Raw genomic sequence first — 22130 nt, 5'->3', positions numbered from 1 at the left:
CAGGGATCATAAGGGTGTGGGAATAGTTGATCGCTTCAGACTGCTTTCTTATTGCAACACTCATCCTGGGGAAAATCAATGCACTAGCAGACAGGCTCAGCAGATCCATTCTGATGCCTCATAAGTGGTCTCTCAGTCAATCAGTAGTGAATATGATCTTCAGCTGCTGGAGCCAGCCTTCCTGTAACCTATTTGCCTCACCCTCAACAAGTGGAAGTACTTCACTCTGACCCCCCCCCCAGGGGAATCATCAAGAGGCGCTCTGATTCATGATTGGCCCTCAGGGTTCCTGTGTGCCTACCCTCTTCCTCTGATTACAAAGTTCTTAAAGACAACATGCAGGCTGAAGAGAAGTCATCCTCCTTGACCCCTTCTGGCCTATGTAGGTATGATTCCCCTTCTTACAATCTCACTTACGATAACCTCCATGGATATTGGAACCCATTCAGTATCTCCTGTCTCACCACTCGAGAATTCGGCATCCCATCTTCACGCCAGCTGCATGGTTTCTCCTCTTCTAGTAATAGTTGGACAGTCCAGGCTTTCTTCCCCAGTTTGCAATATTATCTTGGCCTCCTAGAAAGTTTCTACCAAGAAAGTCTACAGAAGCAAATAGAAAAGATTTTTCTCTCTGGTCCTCTAACCAGAATATCGACCCCTTTTCAGCACCAGCTTTGGGCATTCTTTTTCTAACTTCTCTTTTTAAAGAAGGAGCTAGTTTTTCTACAGTTAAACTTCAGTTGGCAGCAGTTTCAGATTTGTATTCTGGAAACAAATTTTCTCTGGCTTTGTTTAGGTTGTGTAGGGCCTTCATGAAAGGCATTTTTTCTCTTCTGACCCCCAATAAAGAACCCTTCTCCTCCTTGGGACCTTGCTGTGGTACTTCAGGGTTTAACTCAAAAACCCATTGATGCAGCAGACAAATGTAATCTGAAGTACTTTCCCGAAAAATGATCTTAGTAGCTATTACTTCAGCAAAAAGAATTTCTGAGCTCCATACCCAATCAGCGAAACCTCCTTATATTTTTCATAAAGGCAGGGTGTCTCTGCGCACTAACCCTTCATTTCTTCCTAATGTGTTATCTGAAAATAACATCAACTAGTACATGCAATTGCCAGTCTTCTTTCCAAATTTTGCAAGTAAGGGGGAATACATGTTTTATCTCATTGATGTGCACAGAAAACTTAGTTTTGTCTCCACAGAACAAAACCGTTCAGGAAGTCTAACCAACTCGTATCTTACCCAAATCGCTTGGGTCAGGCAGTAGCTAAAGTTACTCTAGCCAAGTGGATTACTGATTGCATTTCATTGGTTTATTTTCAAAAAGGGCTAAATTTACCACAACCTCTTTGAGCTCATTCTTCTCGGTCCATGGCTACTTCATCTGTCATTTGGTCAAGGACTTCCAGTGATGACATTTGTGCTGCACCTACTTGGTCAAAGGCTCATACCTTTGTTGCACATTACAAATTCGACATCATTTCTAGTAGCAGAGCTTTTATTGGTTCGACAGTGCTCCAGCAGGCCCTTCCATGAGGGCCTCCCAAGGGTTAAGTAGCTGAGGACTCTGTCCAATTGGTGAGGAAGAATGAAAAGGACATCAGATTCATTAGTCATGTACTCACCATAACTTGGCATCTGCGTTGCCCATTTTCATTCTTCCTCACCTTCCATCCCCCATTCCTGTCACTCCTGGAAGTACTTTGTGCTCTGACTTTCTTCTGTGTATGTCCCTCTATTATAAAATGGGAGATTAGGCAGCAAACTCTGAGGTTTTGGGGGTGTAGTAGAACATTATGGGTAGAGGGAAGAGCTAGAGAGCTGGATCCAAAGTCTGTTGTATGCATCCAAATCTAAACTCATTGGTAAGGAAGAATGAAAATGGACAATACAGATGCCAAGTTATGGTGAATACATAACTAATAATTTTTGGGGTGCAGCAGAAAGACCTTGATCCCTTCTCTGTTGCAGTTCCCAAAGTACTTGAGTTCCTAGCTACAATTTTTAATGAAGGAGCTAATTCTTCTGCCATTAAAGTGCAACTAGCTGCCATTTCTTTTTTTTTCCATAATAAATTTTTATTATTATATTAATTTCATGCACAATGAAGAACAGAAATAACATATATTCACAAAACAAAAACCATTATTTAATATCACTGATAACCACATCCTATATACAATATTTACAAGAATGCTTCCATGTAACACATTTAAATATAAAAAAACATGAGTAAATGCAAGTAATAGACAGTTGATTACGAAATTATCCCCACACACACAAATAATTATTTATTTCCAAGTTGAAAATACTATGCTAGTATGATATTAAAAATCTGTTCCCAAATTTTTGGATTGTTAACATTCTTATGTGGGTTTAACAGTAGTTTATGAGCCAATATATGTTTTGTCGCTAGAACTCTAAAGTTTTGCCATGAAGTTTTAGATGGGTCTAACCAATTTGTATCTATATAAAGCTTCATTAATAAAAAAAAATATTAATATATATAATAATTTGTGATTTGGGGATCTCTTTCGGGGGAATATGTAGAATCATAAATTTCCATGATAACGTTGTACTTTGGTGACACACCTTCTGAAGTTGAATCTTAAGGAAATTCCAAAGTTTGAAAATACATTTACAACTCCAGAACATATGAAGAAGATCAGCTGGTTGATTTTTACAATATGGACAAGTTGGGGAATTTTTAGGATTAAATTTATGCAGGGCAAGGCATGTATAATATGCATTGTTCCAAATCATCAACTGGGTATATATTAATTTTTGAAGAGAAGTAGATTTGATGGTCAAGTCAGTTGCTTTTAACATATTACTTCTATCTGTCAGTAAAATTTTCTCTTCCCAATAGTTTGATGATAAAATTTTATCATAAAATTTAAATTCTTTAATTAATTGATTTGCTGTCGTGATATATTTAATATCCTGTTGGAGAGCTTGCCCACAACAAAGAGCATCTATTTACAGCCTCTTCTTCCGGTTTAAATTTTTTAAAATAACTTATAGTGAGTTCTCTAATTTGTCTCAGAATAACTAGATAATTTTTAGGTAAATTAAGTTCTTGTCTTATTTGGTTGACCGAACTGTCAAGGTGTTATATATATATATATATGTATATCAATCAAAGTTAGATTGGCTATTAATGGAAACTTTTTAAGATCAATTAGTTGATTATTCAATTTTAAATTTGGATTCTTATTAAAGGGTTGAAAACCATCATATGTTGAACCAGATCTAATGATTGAAATAAGTTATGTAAAGCAGATATGTCTGTTTTGATGTGTTCAATAATCCCATATAGTTTCAACGTATCCTTACCCAAAAAAAGTATTGCTTTAGGATTAATATTTAACTTTAGAATATATTTATAATTCCAAACTACCCAAGGTGGTGTCCATTTAGTATTATTTATATCATAATTGGCAATTCTTAAAATTCTATTGGAGTTTACAATTAAATAATACATGTCAAAATTAGGTAATTCCAGTCCTCCGCTATTTTTTGGGGTCATTAATTTATCATAAGATATCCTGGTTTTCTTTGGTTCCCAAATGAATTTAGCCAATTCTTTATGAATCTGTTTAAAAAACGTCTTCGAAAGTAATAGATGGGCTGACCTAAAAATATACAGTAATCGTGGTAATATGTTCATTTTGATAATTGAAACTTTTGCTAATATTGGCAGTCGTAAATTTTTCCATCTCCCAAAATCAGAAATTATTTGTTCCCAGATTGCTTTTATATTAATGTAAAAGTCTTTATTATCTGTAGAGAACTCAATACCTAGATATTTAATACTTTCTTTAAATGATACCTGTCCCACTAAGGGCAGTAACAAAAAGGGTTTAGGTGTCTTTAAAGGGAAGATATTGTTTTTTTCCAAGTTAATTTTATAGTTAGAGACTTTTGAGAAATCATCAACAGCCTTCAACAATTTTTCAGTGTCTGATAATGGAGATGCACAATAAATGCTAAGATCGTCAGCAAAAGCTGCCATTAATATTTTAGTTCCATAAATTATTGGGACATTATGATAAACATTTTGTTTAATATATAAAAACAATGGTTCAAGATAGATATTAAATAATAAAGGGGACAAAGGGCAACCCTGACGTGTTCCAGTCTTAATCTGTATTCTTTTAGAGAAGTTGTAGTATAGGGATTACTATATAATATATTTGTAACATTTGAACAAACTCATGTGATGTATTAAAATACGGTAAAAGATCAAACAAGAAATTTGTATCAACTCTATCAAAGGCTTTCTGGGCATCAATTATAAGGGCATAAATATTTAAATTATTTTGCTTAGCATGCTCTAACATAGTATGCAATGTAAGTGTATTATCACTGGTTTGTCTACCTGCCATAAAACCAGACTGTTCTTTGGATATGATATGAGTCATGATTCTTTTCAGTCTAGATGCTATAACAGAGGTTAGAATTTTCATATCTACGTTTATTAATGATATTGGTCTACAATTATCCGGATTTTGAGGGTCTGAATTGGCTTTATGTATAAAAATAGTTTTTGAGGCGTTAAGATGAGGATCATTAATTTTATTCCTAATTATGTAGTTAAACACAACTGAAAGTATCTTACCGAAAATATCTGTAAACTTTTTATAAAACTCCACTTTCAAGCCATCAGGACCTGGTGATTTATGTGATTTCATATGCTGAATTATATATACTATTTCTTCTTCAGATATCGGTTTAATCAAATCATTTTGAATGTCCTCTCCTATTGTTGGAAACTTAATTGACTGTAGAAATTGTTCATAATTTCTGTTAGGGGTCATATCCTTTTGTCCATCATAAATATTAGTATATATTTTCTCAAAGATATTAAGAACATCCTCAGTTTTAGAATATATTTTATTATTAAATTGTATTTCCAAAATTTGCACGGTTGGTTTCAATTGATTAATGATCCTAGCTAACGCTCTCGATGGTGTTTGAACATGATTGGCATACCTCACTAACGACTTGTACTCTTGGAATGTTAATCTACTATTCTGAAGTAAAAAGAGATCCTTTTGACATTTGATCAGTTCCTTCTCTGTTTGCTCATCAAAATCATTAATCAGTTCTTGATCAAGTAATTTAATTTTTATTTCTAAAGTATGAATATCTTTGTTTAGTATCTTTTTATAATAAGATGCTTTTTGCAAAAGTGTCCCTCTTATTTGAGCTTTAACTGTTGCCCATTCAATATCTGGGGCATATTGTGGTTTCCCTAAACCAATCAATAAGTCTTTCAAGTACTTTGTAATTTCCAGTATTATATCCTCCTTATTCAATAAATTTGGATTAAGAGACCAATTATAACCTGTTTGTCTCAAAGTATCCTTTACCCCCTTAGTAAAACTCAACGAAATTTTTTAATGGTCTGATAGATAACAGGCATGTGTAATAACTGTAGGTTCTAGATTGATCAATACTCTTGAAATCAGGAAGAAATCTATTCTGGACCACATTTTATGATATGGGGAATAAAAGGTAGAATTACTTGTGCTATTATCGTTATTCAGATAGTGAAATGGATCATATAATTGAAAGTCTTCTTTAAGATCATTCAGTGCTAGTACAGCATGCTTGTTAAATGCTCTTTGTGGACAAGATCTATCCAACTTTGGATTCTGGTAGGTATTCTAATCACCTCCAACAATTACATAATATCTATCAAATTGTGTTAAAATTGAATACAATGATGCTATAAATAGTTGTTGATCATTACAGGGAGCATAGATATTTAGAAGTACAATAGGTTTATCAGATAAGGTAGACGAAAGAATAACGTAGCACCACCGTCCATTTTTATCTGTATTAGAATCTAATATCTTTTCCTCATATTGATCTTTAATAATTATGGCTACCCCAGCACTATTTGACTTACCTTCAGATACTACTACTTCAATAATCCATTTCTTTTTTTTAACATCACACCATTGATCATTCATTAAATGCGTTTCCATACATGGTCTGGAAGCAATCCTTATATCCCGTCCTCAACCAGTGCATACCCACTCTAACCCCAGACCAGGAGATGTATAGGTCCTGTATAATATAGAATGACAAAGGGTTAAAAAGAAAAACCAGATATAGAAGCACTACAATGTAAAATTTCACACGTTTCACAATTAAGACTTACAAAACCTAACTTCACTACGACAAAGCCTAAACTAAACATTCCCTAACAAACACTGCCATGAACTACATCTCTTTGGTTAATTAATATTCAAACAAATCAAATTGAAAATGTAACACTACAGTATATGTAAAAAGAATAAAGTAAAAAAAAAATAATGCACTTTTAGTAGTTAGATTAGCTATTTATACATAAACCACATGTATATAAAAAAAAAAAAAAAACACATACTAATATATAACCCTATATTATAGCAAATAGACAACTAATTACTAATATCCTTGGTTATATATTCACCTTATACTAGTTTTATAATAAAGCAAACTTCTAACTAAATAAAATTAATATAAATTACACAGATCATTAAAGACTATGCTGACAGGTTAAATAAACGTTACTAAATCCCTGCACCCTCTCTAAATAATATAACTACAAAATGTTGACTAAATCTTAATAAATGAAATACCTAACATGTTCCTATGTGCTTAAATTAACATACAACAGTGTTATTTAATGTTAAATAAGCAAAAGAGTGTTTAAAACAGTTCTCTTTGGTTTTCCAAACCAGGAAGTCCTATGAAATATTCGCTATGGGGGACCGCTTTTGCAGATGGACTCCCGGAAGTGTCACATCGAAATCTACTCCCTCGACAGCATTTTAAGCATTTCCTGTCTTCCTCCTCGTTGAAAACAGTTTGTAGAAGCCATAAAATGTCAGGAAACAAGTGCAGGAGATCAAGATAAGGAAAAACAAACAGTTTTATTACTCAGGAAAAGGCCTAAAGCTTCACAAATGCCAACAAAGGATTACCCAGTCCTCGAAGCACAGTAAACAATAAATCCAGCCTCAGCAGCATGCCAGCCCCACCAAAAGTTCAGTTCAAGTCTCTGATGCAGGTAAAGCCTTAAACTTTAAGGAACATATTTCTTGCCTCATTTTTGGTGGAAACAGAATGTTTGGACCCATCCACTGTAAATATAAGCATATTAGGATATTTCATTTGAAACTTAATTTGTTTGTCAATAAGAGATTTTTGCAGTAAGGAGACAGATTGTCTAGCGGCCTGGCTGATCTGTATAGGTAAATCCTGTGTCAGAGATATTTTATTGTTTTTCCACATAATATAGCCTCCACTTTGTTTTGCAGTAATAAGTATTCTGTTAACATCATGATAATTAAGCATTTTAACATACACAGGTCTAGGAAAATTAGATTCTTGTACCTCTCTCAAAGCTCTGTGTGCTCTTTCCACGATGATTTGTTTCACACTATCATAATCATTTAAAAGCACTGCAGATATTTGTAGTATGGATGGAATTAGTTCATTATACTGAATGGATTCAGGAATCCCTCTGACAATATTGTTTCTCCTGGATCTGGCTTCTAGGTCTGTAAGCTTGCTTTGTATAGCCTTGTATATCCACATCATGCAGATTAGATTTTTTTTCCAGTAAAACTAATTTATCCTCAGTGTCAGAAATTCGAGCTTCTGTCTTATCCATTCTTTCCGGCAACTGAGTACATGAAATTCCAAATGTTTGTATTTGACAAGTCAGTTCTTTTAAAGCTTCTTGTATAGGCAGCAGTGCAGTTTTGATATCCTCCATATTTAAAGCTTGATCAGCTTTAGTTTTAGTCCCTATTTTCTGCTGTTCCTGTGCTTTAGTAATTTTTTTGTCGTTTAGAAGTCGCATCTTTTTCTGGTGATTGCAATTCCGATAGTTTTGTTTTAGTCGTGGTTATATCCATGTTTTTTTCCTCTCTTGACATCTTATTGGAACACAAAAAGTTGCAGTATAAAAAGCACACGGTTCCTTTGTGTATTCCTCTCTGCAGAGCTAGCTAATCTGTTGTAATCCAGTGAAATATAATCCTTTTTTTGGGTTTTTCTTCTCAATCCAGGATAAATAATCCAGGATAAATAAGTGTAATTAGAGTAAGTTTATCGAAGTTTTGATGTTAAACACTTTGTAGTATCCTCTCAGGGTTTTGATTTCCTCAGGTTAAATGGAGAGCTGCAATTCAGCAGTGTTCACAGAACGGCAGCCATCTTTGAATCGCAACTAGCTGCCATTTCTAATTTTCACGTGGGAATTAATAATTCATCTTTGACATCATTCAAACTGTGTAAAGCATTTACAAGAGCAACCTTTCTTAGACCCCCTTTTAAAGATCCTACCCCGGGATTTATATATCATTTTGCAATCATTAACTCAGCCACTGTTAAACCATCAGCTAAATGTGATTTAAAAATTTTGACATGGAAAACTATTTTTAATAGTGATTACCTCTGCTAGAAGAGTATCAGATTTGCAAGCACAATCTTCTAAGCCTCTTTATTTGATATTACATGAAGACAGGGTATCTCTATGAACCAATCCATTCTTCTTTCCTGTGGTGATGTCAAAAACCAGTATTAATCAATCTCCCAGTCTTTCCAAATGTTTCAAATAAAGGAGAGTATTTGCTGTATTTGCTTGATGTTCAGACAGATAAGTTTTTATATGCATACGGCAAAAGTGTTCAGAAAATCAGATCAGTTGCATTTCTCAGCAACAAAATTGGGCAAACCAGTTACTAAAGTGACTTTGTCTAAATGGCTGACTGTATGTAATTTGTATATAAGAAATTGTCTGACCTTACAAAAACCTCATTACACCAGATCAGTGGTGAATTCCTTTTTTTTTTTTTTTTTTATCCAGATCATCCTTGGATGATATCTGTGCAGCCACAACTTGGGCCAATCCTCACACTTTTGTTGCTCATTACAAATGAGATTTGGTCTCTAAGGGAAGAGCAACATTCGGCTCAGGAGTATCCTTCCTTAAGGTCCTCCCGGGATTTAGGTACCTGCAAACTCTGTCCCAGTCGTTGAGGAATGAGTGAAATTTGACATCTGATAGTTACGTACTCACCATAACATTTCATCTGTGCTGTCCATTTTCATTCTTCCTAAAGTTCCCTCCCTTCCACCCCCTACCAGTCCGCCTTCTGGCAGGGTTAAGTGATGATGTAGGAACCAGTGTTGTTCTTCGTGTTTCACTGTTGCAGTCATTACATTTGGGTTATCTGCTTGCAGGTTGCCCTCAGTCAGCCTGATTCAACAAAGTCTTGGGTCCTGCATCGGTTACTGTCCCTTCTTCCATGACGTCAGGGGTATAAAACATGCAGCCGACGCCATCACATCAGTCTTTCTTGCTATGCGGTGCCCGAAGCAGATGCAGTTTGCAAGTGCTGGTTGGCCGACTCCTGAAATTTTCGTTTGAGTTTCAGAACCAAAGTCTTCAGCTAAAGCTAAGTACCCCATTGGGGAAACTTTTTCTTGCTACTTACCAATGCCAGTAAAGGTTAATGATTGCATTACTTGTAGAAAGCAAATACCTCATAAAGATTTTCATTCGTACTGTATTCCTTGCCTAGTCCCTGACCACGGCATACCTTGCTGGCGGTTTTGTGCTTTATTTAATCAGCGCACTATCAGTCATCTGTATATTTTTGCCTCTAAATATTTCGGTTCTCGGTTTAATTATCCAGAAATGTCGTCGGTTAGCCATCCGACTACCAGGATTCTGAAAAACGCAAAGATAACGACAGAGACAGGCTGCCGAGGTCCAAAACTGCCGACGATGCTTCCCCTAAGCCAGTCGCCAGTACTCAGTGAGGCGCTTTCGCAGCACCTGATACCCACTACTTCTGATTCTGATTCGGAGTCCGGTATGCCGCGGCAGATGTCTTTACCTTGAATGGGTCCGGAGCCACTGTACAGGCACCAGCTTCTGAGGGTGTATTCAGGCCTACGGACTTGCATATTAAGTCGACGCCTTCATTACTTAGGCCTAAATCTCTATCCATGTTTCAAAAACTGATGCCCAGGCCACATGCTCAGGCCTCTATGCCTAAAAAACAAATGATAAGAATGGCTGAAGATCTAATAACGCTAATCAAGGGTAGCCAACCCCCCCTCCCCCCCCCGAGAGGCCTAGGACTGAGGTTGATTATGAATCTTCTGATCAGGATTCTGTTTTTTCTGACTCTTCTGATGATCTGGATTTTCCTTGCCTACTTATGAGGATTCTGATGCAGAGGACTCTATTACCCTCTGCTTCCCCTCCTGAGGATTTTTCTTTTGGGGAAACCTTACATACTCTAAGGGAGCATTTCCATTGGAAAAGCCAGGATTTTTCTGATTCAAAAAAGAGACTTAGGGATTTCCTTCTACCTCAACAATAGGCCTTTATCTATTCCTCCTGTACTAGACATTGTTGATGATGCTCTCTCGCAATCTAGTTTGGCCCCTGATTCCCTGCCTCCTGCTCCCAGAAAACCTGACAGATACTACAGGGTCCCTGAGTCCTACAAGTTCCTTTTCAAAAGTCCTATTGCAGATCCAGAGACTATTTTACAGGGGCCCAAGGGCATTAAGGCTTCTACTGCTAAAAATCCTACCCCTTCTGATAGAGACTCCAGGGTGCTGGATACATGGGGTAAGAAGGTTTACACTTCTGCAGCCTTGGCCGTTAGGGCTTTAAACTGCCAGTTTCATATGTTAAAATATCAGCAACATGTTATTGGACTGCTTAAGCAGAAAATGATTCCTGAATGTGTGAAAAATAAAGAATTACAGGATTTAATGTGTTCTGCCGAACAAGTTGGAAAACATACTTTGCAATGTGATTTTGATTAATTAGAGGCCTCTTGCAGGGCTGCTGTTACTGGGTCTGTGCTCAGAAGGCATGCTTGGCTTAAGGAGCAATCTTTGCCTGATCATGTTAAAGCTAAATTGTTGGATGTTCCTTTAAGTCAGGGCTTCCTGTTTGGCAACAAGGCTGAGGAAGTTCTTAAAAAGGTGGAGGATAAAGCTAAATCTATGCAAACTGTTAAAGATTTTTTACAAGTTCAGCCTCCTAGATTTAGTAGGCACTGTCCCTCTAAGAATTGGTCCTTTCCAGCCCCTTCCAGGTCTTCTTAAGCCAAACCCAGACACAGCAAAACCCCCAGGTTTCAGTCCCAGGGGACTCGCAGAACTAAGCAGTGGGGGGCCTCCACTTCCAAGTCTGGGAATAAGACTCCCCCCTATGGTAAACTGTCTCAATGACTTCCTTTTAAAATTTCCTGGCACCTATCAACTGACTGCCCCTTTTTAGGGGAAAGATTGCTCTTCATGCAAAGAATTGGGAACTCATTACCCAGGACAAATGGGTTTTAAATATAGTGTCCCAGGGATACAGATTTCACTTTCAAATGTTGTCAACACCAAATGGGTGGCCGAACCTACCCCCAAATCAGGGGGCAGAGGCCCCAAAACAGGTACTTTCTCTCAAGTATGGGGGCTATTCAACTGGTACCAGAAGAGGAAAAGGGACAAGGTTTCTACTCAAGACTTTTCCTGGTACCCAGAAAAGACAATTCATGGCGTCCTATCCTGGACCTGTCTACTCTAAACACCTTTTTGGAGATTCCAAAATTCAAGATGCTGACTCTTCACCAATTACTTCCTATGCTAGGCAAAGATGCCTGGTTGGCAATACTAGATTTAAAAGAAGCATACCTGCACATCCCAATCAGGGAATCTTGCAGAAGATACATACGCTTTAAAGAAGGCTACATGCACTATCAGTTCTCTGCACTGCCCATTGTGAATACCCTGGGTGCAGTAGATAAGCCAAAGTGCCTAGCTCCAGTTATTGCATTTTGTAGGCAAAGAAATATTCAAATATACCCATACCTGGACGATTGTCTAATTCAGGCAGAAAGCCAGGACATACTTCTGAATCATCTGGCCTTTGTAAAAAGGGTTCTAACTTGTCTGGGGTACACCATAAACGAAAAGAAATCACCCCTGGTACCCTGTCAACAAATCATATTCCTCAGAGCAAGCTTGAATACAACTTCCCAGATGGCTTACCTCACGCCAGAAAAGCAAATTCATTTGACAACGTACTTCAAACAAGTGGCCACAAAAACCCTGCTATCTGCAAGACAAATACTGCAAGGCTTGGGGTTCATGGCATCCTGCATTCTTCTAATTCCATATGCAAGACTGCATATGAGGAAACTACAGTGGTATCTAAAAAGCCGATGGCGTCAACATTCTCAAAACCTAGAAACAATGATTCCTATCATACCTTGTCTATGCCTAGAGTTCCTTTGGTGGGCATAGGCCTGCCACCAAAACAAGAGACTACCTTTCACACCACCCCCTGCCACCCAAACCCTAACAGATGCATCAGACTATGCATGGGGGGCTCACCTGGCAGGGAAGTGCATTCAGGTTAAATGGAACCCATGTCAAATGCACCTGCATATCAATCAAAAAGAAATGTTAGCTGTACAGAATGCTCTGACAGCCTTCAAGGACCACATTCTTCCAGGACAACTAATGGTAAAGACGGACAACACCACTGTTATGTGGTACATAAACAAGCAGGGGGTACACATTCTTACCCCCTCTGCAGACTAGCCATGGCATTGTGGAACACTGGCAGACGGACTAAGCAGAAAACCTCATGGACCCCACACGAGTGGAAACTGGAACAAAGGATTTTCAACCTGTTGACAAGCAAATGGGGGAGCCCAGATATAGACCTGTTTGCCTCTCCCCAGAACTACCAATTGGACAAATTTTGCACAAGGACTTCCCAAAAACAAGCGTGGAAAGTGGATGCTCTGTCCTTCAGTTTATGCCTTCCCCCCCTGCCTCTGCTCTCCAAAGTGCTACTAAAAATCAAACTGGACAAACCAAGGATGACTTTGATTGCTTGCTCCAGACTGGCCGCGCCAACACTGGTACCCCCTCCTGCATAGTGTGTCACTGCCTCAGACTCCTTCCCTGCTGTCTCAGCAGGAGAATCAGATTCTGCACCCTCAGCTTCCAACACTGAACCTTGCAGCCTGGCTAATTACTTAATCTCTCCTTTACCATCCCTCAGCAAACCTGTGATGGATATCATCTTGGAGGCAAGGAGGCCTAGTACTAGAAAATCTTATGCTGAAAAATGGAAAAGATTCTGTGCCTGGAACCAATCTCAAGAGATGAGCACAGCAGCGCTCAGTTTACCTCAGATTTTACAATACTTAACTGAGATGCTTCACAAGGGCCTGTCTTTTTTTCTCCATTAAAATCCACACCTCAGCCATTTCATCTAATTATAACACAGAACTTGCCCTCTTCTCTCATCCACTGCTCAAGCAGTTCCTCAGAGGGGCCAAAAATTTAAGACCACCAAGGAGAGCTCCAACCCCAGCCTGGGCCCTTAACTTTGTCTTGGAGAAACTCACTCTTCCTTCTTTTGAGCCAGCTGCTACTGCAGACTTAAAATTCCTTTCATGAAAAACAGCTTTCCTTTTAGCAATCACTTCAGCTAGAAGGGTATCTGAATTACAGGCCCTTATGGCAGTGGAGCCTTTCATCATCTTTCATGTGGACAGGGTGTCCCTCAGAACCAATCCATCCTTCTTGCCCAAGCTGGTATCCAGTGTGGCTCTTAATCAGTTCATTCATTTACCAACCTTCTTTCCCAATCCACAGAATAAAGGGGAATGGATTCTGCATTCTTTAGATGTGCACAGACAACTGAGATTCTACTTGGACAGGACTAAACCTCAAAGGAAGTCTGAACAACTGCTGGTAGCATTTGCTGCAGGGGCAGAGGGTAAGGCTATTTCAAAGTAAACCATTTCTAAATGGATAAGCCATTGCATTAATTTCTGCTATAAGCACCATGGAAAACCTATCTCCCATGGGATCAGACATCACTCCACCAGGGCTGCATCTACCTCTACAGCCTTTCTCAGAGGCGTCCCTACCAGGGACATCCTAGAAGCTGCTACCTGGAGTTCTATACATACTTTCACCAAGCATTATCATTTGCCAGTTTTCTCTAAATCCAGAGCTGACTTTGCCACTGCAGTCTTGCAGGGCCTTATAGTTGGCCCTAATGCTATCTAAACTCCTCCTCACAACCATAGCTTTGGGAGTCTACCCAAATGTAATGACTGCAACAGTGAAACACGAATAACATAGCACAGTTGTGTACACTTACCATAAATGTAGATCTTCGAGTGTATTAACTGTTGCAGTCCTGGTTACCCTCCCTCCAGCCCCCTAACAACTTTTGGCTATACCTCTATTTTCCTTTACTATGCTTAAAAGCCTTTTTGGTGTATTTGCTTTTTTGTTGGAGGTATATCTTTGTGCTTTTATGTTTAATTGCTTCCCATTAGGGGGGCACCTGACATCTGAGGCAAGAAAAACTGATGTAATGATGTTGGCTGCATGTTTTATACCCCTGATGTCATGAAAAAAGGGACAGCAACCGACACAGGACCCAAGACTTTGTTAATCAGGCCAACTGAGGGCAACCTGCAATCAGATAACCCAAATGTAATGACCGCAACAGTGAATACACTCTTAACATCTACATTTATGGTAAGTGTACACAACTGGTACTTTCCTTTACTGAGCTCCAGATACTGTTCTCTTCTTTTTGTCTAATTGATTAACTTGAAGGACCGCAAACAAGATCTGAACTAAGGAGAGAGTTTAGTGCATTATGTCTAAGAGAGGAGTTCGAGACCTTTCAGTGTTTCACGAGCTAGAAAAAGCAGCAGAGTCCGATCCGAACCCAGTGGTTGAGAAAAAATGAAAATGGACAGCACAGATGGATAGTTATGGTGAGTACATAATTTCTTTTTATGCACATTTCAAACTTTTGTTTTGAACTTCTTCTGAAATGAGTTCTGGCCTTTCTCTGGAAGGCTAGTCTCACCATTTGAGAAACTAAATTGATTTATTTTTTCTTCTGTCTAAATTTATTGCCCTCCTCTTTCCTTAGTATGATTGTTAAATTACAGAGGCTAGGATTGTACTATTTTAATGTGAGAAATTAAAATTTTCTTTGTATTAAGTTAATTTGATAAACATTTAAAAAGAAGCTGTTTTGACACACGTGCTTGTTTTTGGCTATACAGCAAATGAGGAAATTGAGAAAGAAAGGCAGGAAAAAGAGCTGGAAAGTGACGATGCAGAAAGTTTGCAGAGAGCACGAGAAATGGATGAGTGGAAAGACTTTCACCGAAGAGGATATGGCAACAGGCAAAACATGGGCTGATCTTTCTCCTATTCCTGCGTTACCTAAATTGGATGATTAGTGCACTTAATTTGGGTTGTGGTCATTATCAGCATTGTGGAAAAGAAGAAGCTTGTTAATCTTTCATTCGTTTTTTTGTAATTGCTACCACCTAATGGCTATACAGTTTTGATAGCTGTCTTTGTTTGCTGGGTGCCTGTTAGTATGTGTTATGAACTGCAGAGAGTTGTACATTTCTGCTGATGACTTGGAGTCGGATGTTTTCACAGCCTTGCCTCAGCCTTTCTTGTTTGAATCTTGGGAGTACTCAGAAGGCAATGAGCATATTATAGTTATCTGATCTGAAGCAAACAGAAGACATTAAATGTTCATTGTCATTGCTGAATTGCACTGCATCAAAAATATAATTGATGCATTTGTGCATCTCCTCTGTGGTATCTCTACTTTGTAGTTTGCTAGGTGCACTGTGCTTGACAGCTAGTCATACCCATGGACAGTTGAATTGTACTTCACAGCACCTGGTTTATAACAGAAATGAACAGTGTTTTTATGTAAATATGTTGACTGTCATTCTGTTTATTTTTGAGTAAGTGGTTAAAAATAAATTGTACAGTATGAACCCTAGACAGCTTTTGGTAAACGTTTATGTAGAATCTCTTTTTTTAATTTATAAATAGGTAGAGACTGAAGACTAACTGCATTTTTCCTTTGCTATGGTATTTCAGTAGTCTTTCAGCTGTCTAAGGTTTAGTCTCCAGAGTTCCAATAGATATTTTCCCCCAGATATAGCTGTTGACAATCCACTAAGTTGTACTTAAATTTTACTGTTGTTGTTTGCAGTCATCAAAATGTCTACCATCATTATAGTTGCAAACATAAGCATATCACTTGCTAAGCTTGTCTCTTTAAAATGGGGTTGTATTTGCTGTACTTCCAGTCACAAAGTCATAACATTTCTGCAATCCTGTCATTCCAAGCAGGAGGTTAAAAGGCAGATGGCCAGTCTTGGATGGAGTATCAGTCAGTCATAAAGTAAGCATGTGCTTACAGCTGTATTCACAAACAGTTTAGAAGGATCACCAGTTCACCTATCAGCAAGTCTTTGGATGTTGGAAGAAACCACGGACTCCCGCAGACATAAGGAGGTAAAGAGCCCACACAGAAAGCATCCCATTTAGGAGCTTAACTGGAGAGAACCAAGTACTGTAAGATAGCAACACTACCCACTGCACAACTGTACCACCCAGGTCCCAATATGCCTTTTTTTAGAATGTACTTGTTTGTGTACAATTTCCATTTCTTCAGTCAGCTGACCTTAAGACAGTAGATACCATTTAATGCATTTTACTTGGTTTGGAAGCACCAGATAATGTACATGTTCTTAACAGCACTTTTAGTAGTAAAAATTTCAGAACGTGTTCTACAGAAAATGAAAGAAACGGTGCACATTGGTACTACAGTATATGATTGCTTCAGTCTGCTTCAAATTTGACTTCTGAATATCCGTAATAGACTTGCAATGCAATATGTGCTTTATTTCACTTTCACTACTTAAATCACTGAAAACTGGGGGAGATGCTTAAACCTGACGACCCTTCACCAGTGTTGTAAAGAAGTCAAGACTCTCTGTGGCCAGGAATTTATTGTGGCACTGCCAACAGTTTTAGGTTTTGCTAATGGCATTTGTTACCAGCCTTGCCACTGGTTCCATTAACCAGTTTAGCAGATAATAGTATTATCTAAATCCACTGTTTATTTTCATCCATTCAAACCTATGGTTGTTGTATCTGACAGGATCTAACCTTGGTGCCAAAGATGAAGCTTATTGGAACCAGAGCTCTGACTCCTCCCCTACCAATAATTCCCTAGGCTGTACCTCAAATCCGCATATTTCATTTTCTGCTCATATATTCTGGACATGTGGAGAGCTCTCAGCAGTATAAGCATGATTTTTCTGTATAGCTACGCTCCTCTCCTACCGTGATATTTTTTCAACTCCCTACTCTTTTCATTTGACACACACATATATATATATATATATATATATATATATATATATATATATATATATACAATATATATGTGTGTATATATATATATATATATATATATATATATATATATATCTATATATATGTATATATATATATATATATATATATATATATATATATATATATATATATATATATTAGTTATAGTTTAGCTTGTTTTTATAAAATAGTTTGGTAGTATTTTTAGGAAGCATTAAGCCCTTTATCTGTCAGATGTTTCTGTACATAATGAAAGGTTTATTATAATAGTTTTATTGTAATAGTGTTTATTAGTGTGTTTTGTGTGTGTGCAAGTATTTGTTAGAATTGTTAGCACTACTAACTTGTCTGAATAGACAGGATTCAAACACTGCTGTGTATATGGGCACAAGTTACCTCCTGAGGACCCACACTCCAAATGTTTGTCTCGGTACCGCTCATCTAGACATAGTGTCAGTCTTGCCCTGCTTTCAGTGTTAGATTCCTCCAGACCATAAGGGGCAAATTGATATTAAAGGGGATTTTTCTGGAAAAGACAGGAACTACCCCTTTATCTTCAGTAAAAAAAAAAAAAAAAAAAAAAAAAAGATGGTAGAGAAAAGAAAATGAGCAAGTCTCCATCAAAATCGGCAAAGAAGAGGTCTAAGGAACAGACTTCAGTCATTCCCAACCCTAAGGTATGAAGAAGATCAGATCCAACTTACCCCTCAAGCCCAATCTCCATCTCCTAGAACCAGTTTGTCACCAGGACTAAGTTAGACAACATGGATTTAATGTTATGGTAAGTATATAACACTCAATCTGAAGTAGTTACTTCATTTGTTCTGCAACCTGTGGGTATCGGATCTGACCTCGGATCCAAGCCGGCAGCTTCACTAGCTGAAAGATCCGGGCTCCTAGCTCCTCCCCTACCCATAATCCCCTGCTGCCTACTGTATTACCCCAGATCGAGTTTGCCGCAGCTGAAGCAGCTACTTGTGAAGAGCTCCTTAGGCTTGGTGAGATCGTTACCTTTTTTCTCTCTGAGAAAACATCTTTAAATTTAAATTTTTAGTTTGCGTGTGTTGTGTTAATTCCCCTAATAGAATCAGAGTATTAGAACCCCTTTTTCTGTGGTAGTTTTATTCGTAGTCGTTAGCGTCGCGTGTTGTTCCCCTCCCCCCTTAGTGTTTGGGTGTGTGTATCTGTGATGGCTGAAGGGCCCAAGGCCATTTTTTTCCAAGTGCTCTGAGTGTGGCCATAAGCTTTCCCCAGTTGATGGCCACACTCGGTGCGTTTTGTGCCTGGGAGTGGCCCATTTATCAATGGCTTGCCAAATTTTTGCAGCCTTTAATCCCCGGGCAATTAGGGACAGGAAGAACAAGCTGATCCTGGAGGGCTTACTTCCCCAGGACTCGGCTTCTTCTTCCTCCCCCTCGAAGGCTCAGGCTGCTTCCATAGCCCCGGTGCCTTTAGGTCCCCCTGCTCTGCCTGGGACTCAAACTCCCTCTGCTGTGTATAGTTCGGGGGACTCTAGTGCTTCTGTCTCTAAAGAAAAGAGACATAAAGAGAAAGATAAGCACGGGTCTCATAAAAGACAGGCTCAGGCTCACCCCTCAGCCCCTCCATCAAAAGTTGTTAGCTCTCCCTCCAAGGTCTCCGGATCCTCCCCCTCTCGGCTCCGTTCATCTTGTTTCTCGCCGGAGGAGGAATACCGGTCTCCTTCGAGGTCGTCGAGGTGGCCCTCCCGGCCCGCCTCGACGACTTCCTCTAGGTCGACCAGGAGCTTTACTGACGCGGACATGGATCGGATGATGCGTCGATTCATGCAGACCCAAATGCAGATGAGGGTGCTCTTGCCTTCCCCCCTCAGGGGGGGAGCACAGCACCTCTCTTTGCTCCGATCACTCCTTCTCCAACCTGTTTTAGGGTTTTGGAGTCATCAGATCCAGACCCTTTCGGAGCCGGGGTTTCGTCGGCGCCGGTAGCTCTGGTATCTTCGCCGACCGTACCCTTGATCCTAGCTAGGTCAGATCCTAGCTCTCGGTGCCGAGCATCAGATCTGTGGGGATTGGTGTGTCTCTGGCGCAGTTTTGGGTCGGAGCACACTTCTCTCTCGGATCCGACCGCTTCGGCACCAACGCCGATCCCTGCTTCGGAGCCGAGGAGAGACTACTTTCGGAGCCTGGGGAAAGTAGTTCTCCTTCGGCTTTTGAGGTAGTGGAGAGGGTGCTGTCAAGGTCTTCCAGATCCCCGGTCAGGGCCTCGGATCCTCCCGCTCCCCCTATGCATGTGGGTCTATCCTCCATCATCCATCCTATGGGACAGCCTGCTCAAACCCTCCAGTTAGTTCCCTTGAAGGAACAGGACCCCGTGGGCGAGCCCTCCTCGGACAGTCCCACTGAGGAGGTGCCTCGCAAACGGCAGTGTAAAAGGAGACACCTGGACTCCCCTGAGTCTCTCACCATGGACACGGATTTGGATGAAGGGGAAGGTTCCCCAAGGTCACCCCCCCGAGGATGTCTCCTTTGGAGACATCATGGAAATGTTGCGTATTAGAGGGGGGTGGTCTGCCCAAAAACCTTCCTCAGATGAGTCAGTGTTCCTGGAGGCGTTTGAGGCAGGCCAGTCTACCTCCTGGGTGTCCCCCCCGGCTGACCCCCTGGTGGACTTGATCACTACCAGGGTGTGGAAAGGGCCCGACACCGTGGAGCCAATCCCCAGACTTCCCAACAAAGTTCTTAGCTCCCCCACAGATAGGCAGTCCTGGGCCAAGGGGTCCCCTCTTGATGCCATGTTGGTGGCGGCTGCCACGAAGAAGGAACTCGCACAGGAGAGTTCCTCGGTCCATCCTCCGGATAAGGAATCTCGGGCGATGGACCGCATTGGGAAGCAGATGTTTGCTTCAGCAACCTTCTCCATAAGGGCGCGGAACTATATGGCACACATTATCAGGCTACAGCGAGACTTAATTAAGGAATACGCTGCACCTTCCCCCCAGAGTCCATGACGGTCGCGGATAAAAGCACATTTGCAACTCGTATGGCCACTCTAAAGTCCATCTCTAACACGTCCATGCGGTTACTCTCTCATGCTACGGAGGGAGCCGCTAAGGCTAGCGGAGTAGGGGTCATCTTGTGGCGTTACGCCTAGCTCCGCCTTTGCGATTTTGCGGAACCCTTCAAGGCGTCCTTCGCGAATGTGCCCTTTGGATCTTTGCTTTTTGGCAAGACCGTATGCGAGACTCTGGTCCAAAGCGAGAAGGATGGGAAGACGCCGTCTGCCGTCTGGGTCCACTTCTTGAATCCCCAATGATCGGGGACAAAAGAAGTTGTGGTTCTGCAAGTCTCAGCAGTCCCATCCAGCTTTGGACCCCTCATCCTCTAGAGGCAGAGGAGGACAAGGTGGACACCGGCCCCGAGGCAGAGGGGGGGCGCGTAACTTCGGGTCTAGGGAACCTTTCTCGGACAGGCCCGCGCAACAGCCCTGAGGGCTTACCCGGCTGTCCCTCTCTGGAGGCAGTCGGGGGCATTTATCGGAGTATCTGTCAAATTGGGAGTCCATCACAACAGATCGATGGGTGCTCCGAATCCTATCCAGAGGTTACTCCATTCCCTTCATGAACCTATCCCCCAAAGTCAGGCGCCTCCCCAATGTCCCACCTGATCAAAGGGAGGCAGCAGCTTCAGAGGTGCCAAAGCTGCTAGAAAAAAGAGCCATCCAACCCGTCCCCCCAGACCAGTCCGGATTGGGCTACTACTCCAGGTTCTTTTTGGTGCCGAAGAAGACGGACTTAAGACCGATTCTAGATCTCTCCGCCCTGCACCTGTTTGTCCCCAAGGAGAAGTTCTGGATGGTCACTCTTCAGTCTGTTCTTCCCCTTCTTCAGGAGGACGACTGGATGTGCTCCATAGACCTCAAGGATGCGTACTACCACATTCTGATGGACAGGCGATCCAGGAGGTTTCTCCGCTTCCGGCTGGGAGACCATCATTATCAATTCAGGGTTCTCCCGTTCGGCCTCACCTCGACCCCCAGGGTGTTCACCAAGGTTATGGCAGTGGTTGCAGCCCACCCGAGACTCCAGGGCATTCAGGTGTTTCCCGTACCTGGACGACTGGCTCCTTGCCGCCCCCAACAGGTATCAGCTCTGCGTTGCAAGGGATTATGCTCTAACTCTCGCTCGGAGTTTGGGCATATCAGTGAACCTTCAAAAGTCCTTCCTTCAACCAGTGCAGGTTTTGGAGTTTATAGGGGCCGAATTGGACACATGCATCTCTCGGGCCGTCCTAACCCCGGACAGGCTGAACAGCTTATCACATCAAATCTTAGCCCTTCTTCGAAGCCCAGCTCCTGTGGCGGAGTTAGTCCTGAGGGCACTGGGGTCTATGGCAGCAGCCATCGGTCTCTCTCTTCATGCACGCTACGGATGAGGATCTTACAGTGGACTCAAGTTCAGTGGTCACTAGTGTTTCACCCGCTGAACACCCCTATTCCACTGAGCATAATTTGCAGGTACTCCCTCCTTTGGTGGCTTCACTCGCGGGAGCTGCGAGAAGGGAGACCCTTTGTAATTCCCCCACCCCAAGCCACGTTGACCACGGATGCTTCTCACCTCTGGTGGGGGGGTCATTGTTTGGGCAGAACCATCTAAGACACGTGGACCCCCATAGAGGCCGCTTTGCATATCAGTGTCCTAGAGATGAGGGCGGTGCTTTTGGTGTTGCAAGCTCTCCATGACCTTCTCCCTTAAGGGACTATTGCGATCCAGACAGACATGGTGGTAGTCTGGTACATAAACAAACAGGGGGGAGCCAGGTCTTATCCCCTCTGCTGAGAGGCTATGAGAGTGTGGGAA

General features: G+C 40.9%; 1 protein-coding gene across 1 annotated transcript in view; it reads left to right on the top strand.

Moving 5' to 3' along the window:
- IGBP1 (immunoglobulin binding protein 1) overlaps positions 1-15884 on the top strand; it is a 337465-nt gene extending 321581 nt beyond the window's left edge. Inside the window, exon 6 of the mRNA XM_044057182.1 lies at positions 15142-15884. Within this exon, the coding sequence (XP_043913117.1) occupies positions 15142-15281 (140 nt within the window). The 3' untranslated portion in view covers positions 15282-15884. The remainder of the gene's footprint in view (positions 1-15141) is intronic.
- The last annotated feature ends 6246 nt before the right edge of the window (positions 15885-22130 follow it).

The sequence above is a fragment of the Protopterus annectens genome, chromosome 15.part0 (assembly GCF_019279795.1).
Source record: "Protopterus annectens isolate FY-2018-M chromosome 15.part0, PAN1.0, whole genome shotgun sequence".
Taxonomy (NCBI): domain Eukaryota; kingdom Metazoa; phylum Chordata; order Ceratodontiformes; family Protopteridae; genus Protopterus; species Protopterus annectens.
The sequence above is the reverse complement of the archived record's forward strand: the minus strand, read 5'-3'. Positions and strand labels throughout refer to the sequence as shown.